Source organism: Chiloscyllium plagiosum, chromosome 6, assembly GCF_004010195.1.
Source record: "Chiloscyllium plagiosum isolate BGI_BamShark_2017 chromosome 6, ASM401019v2, whole genome shotgun sequence".
NCBI classification, from domain to species: domain Eukaryota; kingdom Metazoa; phylum Chordata; class Chondrichthyes; order Orectolobiformes; family Hemiscylliidae; genus Chiloscyllium; species Chiloscyllium plagiosum.
Window position 1 is genome coordinate 18545450 of NC_057715.1, and position 6786 is coordinate 18552235.

General features: G+C 45.7%; 1 protein-coding gene across 1 annotated transcript; it reads left to right on the forward strand.

Moving 5' to 3' along the window:
- The first annotated feature begins 270 nt into the window (after window positions 1-270).
- On the forward strand, window positions 271-3487 carry mettl18 (methyltransferase like 18). Its single transcript, XM_043692756.1, has one exon. It carries the CDS (start codon window positions 862-864, stop codon window positions 1771-1773), a length of 912 nt encoding a protein of 303 aa, XP_043548691.1. The 5' UTR covers window positions 271-861; the 3' UTR covers window positions 1774-3487.
- Window positions 3488-6786: the final 3299 nt, after the last annotated feature.

Genomic DNA, 6786 nt, shown 5'->3' on the forward strand with positions numbered 1-6786 from the left:
GAAGAATGGGAAGATGAAGAAGAGTGGTCAGCATGAGGAGGCTGGTGCCAAGGAGGTTTTGTTTTACACCATTTGGTTTCCACAATGGAGATTATTATATCCTGATCTTAGAGTATAGACCCATCATTTAGTGCATGCTTCATCTTGGTAGACTTAAAGTGAGTACCACTCATTCCAACAGCACCTCCATAGGTCACCAGCCAATGACTGATTGATTCATTGTCACATGTACCAAAGAGAAAAGCTTTGTTTATGAGCAGTATAGCAGATCATAGTAAGCAAGGATGTACTGCATAAAAGGTGGAGACGAAGGCATACAGCTAACATTGCATTGGGCATACTAGAGAGATCAACATTGGCAATATCAGCATTATTTGAGGCCAGAGTGTAAATTCAACATGCCATTTGGACAGAACCTCTTAGTGCGGCCTCAAACATATAAACCGGCTTCCACATCTCCAACCAGCGGCCCCTAGTGGACAGAACTCGTCCTGCGGAGCGCATGGCTCTCCACCCATTGGCTGACGGTGAACCGGTTGGAGAAGGAGGGGGCGCGGAAAGCGAGTGCCCCCGTCAGCGTCCAGAGCCGATTGTTTCAAGCGGGAAAGGGTTGGGCTACCTTTGTGCGGTGCCGTCAAAGCGGGGTCTTCACTGATTGGCGGGTGGATGGGGACGTGACGGCAGGGGGCGAGGTGATAGTCTGAAAGGGCGACTGGGTGGGCACCTTCCGCTGATAGGCTGAGAGGCGGGGCGTGAGGCCGTGGGCGCGGGGTATGATTGGCCAAAAGGAAAAGAGGGGCGGGGAGGACGGTGTCCCGTCATGAGCGGGCTCGAGGCCGGCGGTTAACGGGCGGCTCGAGCATGGAATTCAAATTTAACTTCGACCTGGGGCCGGCGGAGCCGCCCGGGACTGGAGAGGCTGAGCGGTTTCCGACACAGCCGGAGAGGGGCTCGGAGGCCGTGAAGGAACACGGGGTGCTCTGGGAAGAGCTGGAGGGGATCCTGGAAGATGCGGTAGTGGAGGAAGTGGAGGTGGCAGCGCCGGAGCCGCTGTGCCTCAGGCACCTGAACGTCTGGGCGGTGGAGCGGGCGCTGAGCCTGGAGGACCGCGGGGAGGCCGGCGTCTCCGGCGCCATCGCCCGCCGCTCTGACCTCGTGCCCGGCGTCTACGAGGGAGGCCTGAAGATCTGGCAGTGCACCTTCGACCTGATCGAGCACCTGTCCGGTGTCGAGCTGGAGGGCCGGCGGGTCCTGGACCTGGGCTGCGGGGCGGGACTCCTGGGCATCGTCGCCCTGAGGAGGGGGGCGGCCGAGGTCCACTTCCAGGACTACAACGGCTCCGTGATCGAAGGGGTGACCCTCCCCAACGTGGCTCTGAACGAGGAGGAGGAACGGCCCCCGAAAAGGCGGAGAGCCCAGGGCCCGGAGCCCCGGCCGCTCTCCCGCTGCCGCTTCTTCTCGGGAGACTGGTCCCGGTTCGGCAACGTCCACGGCGGCTCCTTCAAGTACGACCTTGTCCTGAGCTCGGAGACTCTGTACAACCCGGACAGCTACGGAGAGCTGCACGACGCCCTGTCCAGCTTGCTGTCCCGGGACGGGCTGGTCTACCTGGCCACCAAGTCCCATTACTTCGGGGTGGGCGGCGGCATCCACCTGTTCGAGAGCTTTGTCAAGCAGAAGGGGGTCTTTGACATTCAGACAGTAAAAGTGATCGACGACGGCCTCCAGAGATGCATCGCCACCATGTCCTTCAGGAAAGCCCACTGTTACTGACTCGCAAATTGAGGTGCACTTTATACGACCGCTGAACAGCTTTCAGGAAATTAACATCGAGGGTTTTGTTCTCAAAGACAAAACCTCGAGGTGGAATCCATAGGGAAAATGGATGAAAGCCTACTCTTCGCTGTGAAGTGTTGAATCAACGCAAAGTGACTGAAGTGTACATGCTGGAAGAGTGTTTCCATTGCCTCATGTCACAGGATACAGATATTGATATGAATTAGTAAAAATAAGTTTTTTGATTTCAAGAGCAAATAACTGTTAACAAAGCACCATAGCATACAGGGTTATGAGCCAAGACCTGGAAAACGGATTGGAATAAAGAGACGCACGATGACTGACGCAGACAGAATGAGCTGAAGGGTCTTTTTATCCCCTGTTGTAAAAACTGACTCTTTTTAATCTCTTCCAAGTACTTTGGAAGAATTTAGCAGCTGTGATTCGGATACCTTGTAAAGAGTGGGTTAAGTGTTGGAATTTAACATAACACATTTTTAAAAAAAAATTTCCTCACTGGATGAGGATGTTGACCCTTGAGGGTAGTGAATAGTCAACCATTTTGCTATGGGTCTGGAGTCACCTGTAGTCCAGACCACGTAAGGACATTTAGTGAAACGGCAATGGGTTCATGGTTGTCATTAGACTATTAATTCTATATTTTTGTTTTGATTGAATTTTAATTCCACTGTTTGCCATGTGTGGAAGGGCCTCTTTCCTTTATTCCACATCCCGGTCGGTGTGTGGGGTTTGCCGATTACTGTGGTGGGCTCTGTCCAGTAGGCTCTGAAACTTCAAAGACCCGGAATGCTGCACTAGAGCAACTCCATTGGAGAGAGGGTGCTGAACTGACTGTTTGGTCGGTCTGTCTGTCTGTCCTGACCAGCAAGTTGGAACGTACCTCCACACAGTAATTGTGACCACCACAAATGCCTGGGGGATTCCCTCTTGTTGGTGAGACAATGGCCACCTGGTACCTACACATTTGGCAGTATCCCCAAGACAGAAAAAGAAAGATCAGACTGACTCAGATATGAGTTCTCTGGTAATTTTGAACTTTATTACAGAAAAAAACAATCATTTGCCCAATCTGTACAATACTTTGCAACATATGCTCTATGCTATGATATAAAATATAAGAACTGGAGTGGACACTGTAAATCTTTACCCTGACACAATTTATAGGGTACTTGTACTTTAAGAATTACACAACCATCCTCCTCCACATGTGTGCCCCCACCCTGCCAAAATGCCTAACTAATTACTCCAGAGGGAATTGTTGCTTGTTTGGTGGAGGTCCCTCTCTGCCCTTGGGTGTTGTTGTGGACTTGAGGTTGCAGACAGGGTCGATGTCTTCAACCCCAAAGGGTTAGTGTCCAGAGACACAGCAAGCTCAGCGAGGAGAATGAAAAAAAGCACCGATAGCTGGTCTTGCTGCCCCCTTTACCCATTCCAAAGGGCTGGCTGGCTCCGCCCCTCTGGTAATTCCATTTCACAAAGCATCATGGGGGATATTGGGCAGGTCGGACTAATTTGGGTTGGGATATCTGGTCGGCATAGACGAGTTGAACCGTAGGCTCTGTTTCCGTGCTGTACATCTCTCTGATGTCTGGTGATTGCTTTTTTTCACAGGTCTTAACAGCTAAGGATTAAATCCTTAATTTGTTGTTTAAAAAAAACACTTGTGTGCAATAAAACCACCATCTCCTAATTTTCCAGATCTGGTTTTAAAATGGTTTCTTTAAGTAGCTCAAATGGTTTCTCCATGTTTTTACTGCTAGCACTTGGAATAGAAACTGGTTGCATTATGATTCTAACTGGTATATGAAGCTTATCAATAGACGAAGGTGTTTTTGTGCCTTGGAATATGTTATGATAGATTTTAATGTTAATCAATATTTTTAATTTATTGAAGCAAATTTCAGATTATACTTGTATGAAACTAATTTATTTGAAATGCAGTGACTTTTGCCAGCAAATGTAACACCTTTAGGTCAAAAGAATGCCATAAACTAGAGTCAGACAGCATGGAAAGAGACCCTTTGGTCCAATTAGTCCTTTCAGACTATAATCCCAAACTAAAGTAGTCTCACCTCGCTCTGCTTGGCCCATATCCCTCCAAACATTTTTTTATTCATGTACTTTTCTAATTAATTTGTAACATTGTAACTGTACCTGCCTCCATCACTTCCTGTGGAAGTTCATTCTATACACACACACACCACTGTTTAAAAGAAAATTGCCTTTAGTCTTTTTTTAAATCTTTCTCCTCTCACTTTAAAACTATGTCCACTAGTCTTGAAATTCCCCGCCCTCATGATTTTATAAACTTCTACATTGCAGTGGGGAAAAAAGTCTGTCTACCCAGCCTTTCCTTATAACGCAAACCCTCCATTCCTGGCAAGCTGGGTAACATTTTTCTTTATTTTGGTTGCAAGGGGTGTCCTCCTGTGGGACACTGAAACCCCATGTATCACCATCTCTGGTTGTAGCATCAGAAGACTAATCAGTTGATGTCCAGTGTCGGAGGAGGTGCAGGGCTGGTGCAGCATGATAGTCTCCAGCTCTGAGGTGGCAGAAGCAATGGTGCTGATGGCAGCAGAAAAGGAGTTGTCAGGGCCCCAGGGGTGATGTCAGACAATGGCGACTGGAGGAGCAGAGAGTGTGAAGCCTACAGAGAGGGGAAAGATGAAATTTTGAAGCTATTTCAGTTTTATTAATATTAAATTAATATTAATTTTTTCAGTACTTTGCCATTTGTACCATTTTATTCAGTACTTTATTATCCAAGATGGTGTGAGAATGTGGCAACATCATTCACTTTTTCACTGTACCTGGGTACAAAAGACAATGTTAAATAACTCTACATTCTGGTGAATCTCTTCTGAATCCCCTCCAGCTTAAAGACATCCTTCCTATAACAGAGCGACCAGAACTGGACATCGTACTCCAGAAGAGGCCTCAACATAATGTCGCGACTCCTATTCTTAGAGGTCTGAATAATGTACGCAAGTGTACTAAGTACTGCCTTAACCACTCTATTTATATGTGATGTAAACTTCAAAGAATTATGTACCTGAACTCCTAGTTCTCTGTTTTACAACACTATCTAAGGCCCTTCTTTTCATTGTATAAGTCCTCCCCTTGTTTGTTTTACCAAAATGCAATACGCACCTAATCAGGTTGTACCTGCTAAATATTCATATTCGATGGAAACCTCTAAAATTGAAGTTTAGAACCACATGGTAGTCTAAGTTCTGGATCTTCAAGCTATTCGTTTCTGGTGTACTGATATGGGCAAAGGCTAAACAGGTTGGAACTCTATTCAATGATCTTTAGAAGAATGAAATATGATCTCATTGAAATGTATTCTTAAGCGTGAATGCTGAGAGGATGTTTCCCCTTCTAGGAAGAGTCTAGGACCAAAGAACATGGTCAATATCGGGGTGCCAATTCAAGACATAGGAGGAGGATTCTGAGGGTTGATAGTCTTGGAAGTCTTTGCCAAAGAGAGCTGTGACTGCAGCCTTGTGTATATGCAAAGCTGAGAAACATAGATTCTTGATCAGTAGGGGAATTTGGGGTTATGGGGGAAGGGCAGGAAAGTGGATTTGTGAAATGGTGGATCAGCTGTAATCCCAGAAATGGCAGAGCAGGCTTGAGGGGCCTGTTATAACTAGCTGAGAGTCGAACTGCTGTGTTTTGTACAACTAAGTGCTTGTTAGGTCATTTCAAAGCACAGTTGCAGGACTGAATCATTGCAGGTTTGAAATCTCATTGGCCAAACTGGGTAAAGAAGGAGCCTGACACCCTGACCTGGTATGAGCCCACATGTGGAGTTCTTCTGTTTGAACTATTGAAGGAAAGATGGGCCTGCATTCAAGCAAATATAACAAAGATCCACTGGATTGATTCTTGGATGAAGGGATTGTCCTGAGTAGAGATTGAGTAGACTAGGCCTGTTTTCCCTGGAGTTCAAAACAGTTAAGTGATCTGAAAAATGTAAAATTTTTTTAAAAAAAGGTTCTTTTTCCATATTTCTAATTGGGAAATGTAGAATATGGTCAGGTGGGGTGGGTGGTGTCCCCTGAGACTGCACTGGATTTTGGCAAGTCTAAAATACTGAAGAACAAAGTTTAGAGATTCCAAATATATCCAGAAATAGTGTTGGAGTTTCACCCACAGAATCAGCTTTGCTTACCAATATAAAGGTTTTCCTGTTGCTTGACTGTTCCAAATCAATATAACTGTTAAGATATTGTAGCAGTTCTTTGCAAAAATTCTACTTTGCTGGTCCCACACTTCATTGCATTGACCAACCCTGATGACCAGATAATGAACAGTGCTCTGGATTGTGGTGGACAAACATGATTTTGGGTATTGTATTAGATTTTACTGCTATTAGGAGGGTAAGTTACAAACTTCCATAAATAGAAGTGTAAGTTTGAAGCCACTTGGATGAAAAAGACTGCTTTTGTGCACAACAGTAGTACCTGAAATTTGTTCATTGCTGGAACAAGAATGCATCTAATTTAAACTGATCTATCCACTGTTCTGTGAATATGTCTCGGAGCCATTTCCTTCGATGTGCTACATTTTGTCATCTACAGGTTGTGCTGGCTGCAGCAGGAGCACCCATACAGGAAATGTGCTGTCAGTGGTAAGCTATTGAGGTTTTTATGTCAGGTCATAGAGGTCTACAACACAGAAAAAGGTTCTTCAGCCCATTGAGTCTACGCTGGCCAAATACAAGCACCTAACTATTTTAATCCTTTTTTCCAAAACTTGGCCCATAGCTTTGTATGCCTTGGCATTGCAAGGGGTCTTTTAACTAGTAAAATGTTGAGTTTCTGTCACTACCAACCTTTTTAGGCAGTTAGTTCCAGATTCTGACTACCCTCTGGGTGAAAATATTTTTCCTTGCATCCCATTTAAACTGCCTGCCCCTTAAATCTATGCCCCTGGTCATTGATCCTTCCATCAAATGGAAAAGTTTCTGCCTGTCTGCCA

Excerpts from the sequence above, each read along its gene's own strand:
- mettl18 (XM_043692756.1), top strand. The coding sequence starts at position 862 with ATGGAATTCAAATTTAACTTCGACCTGGGGCCGGCGGAGCCGCCCGGG.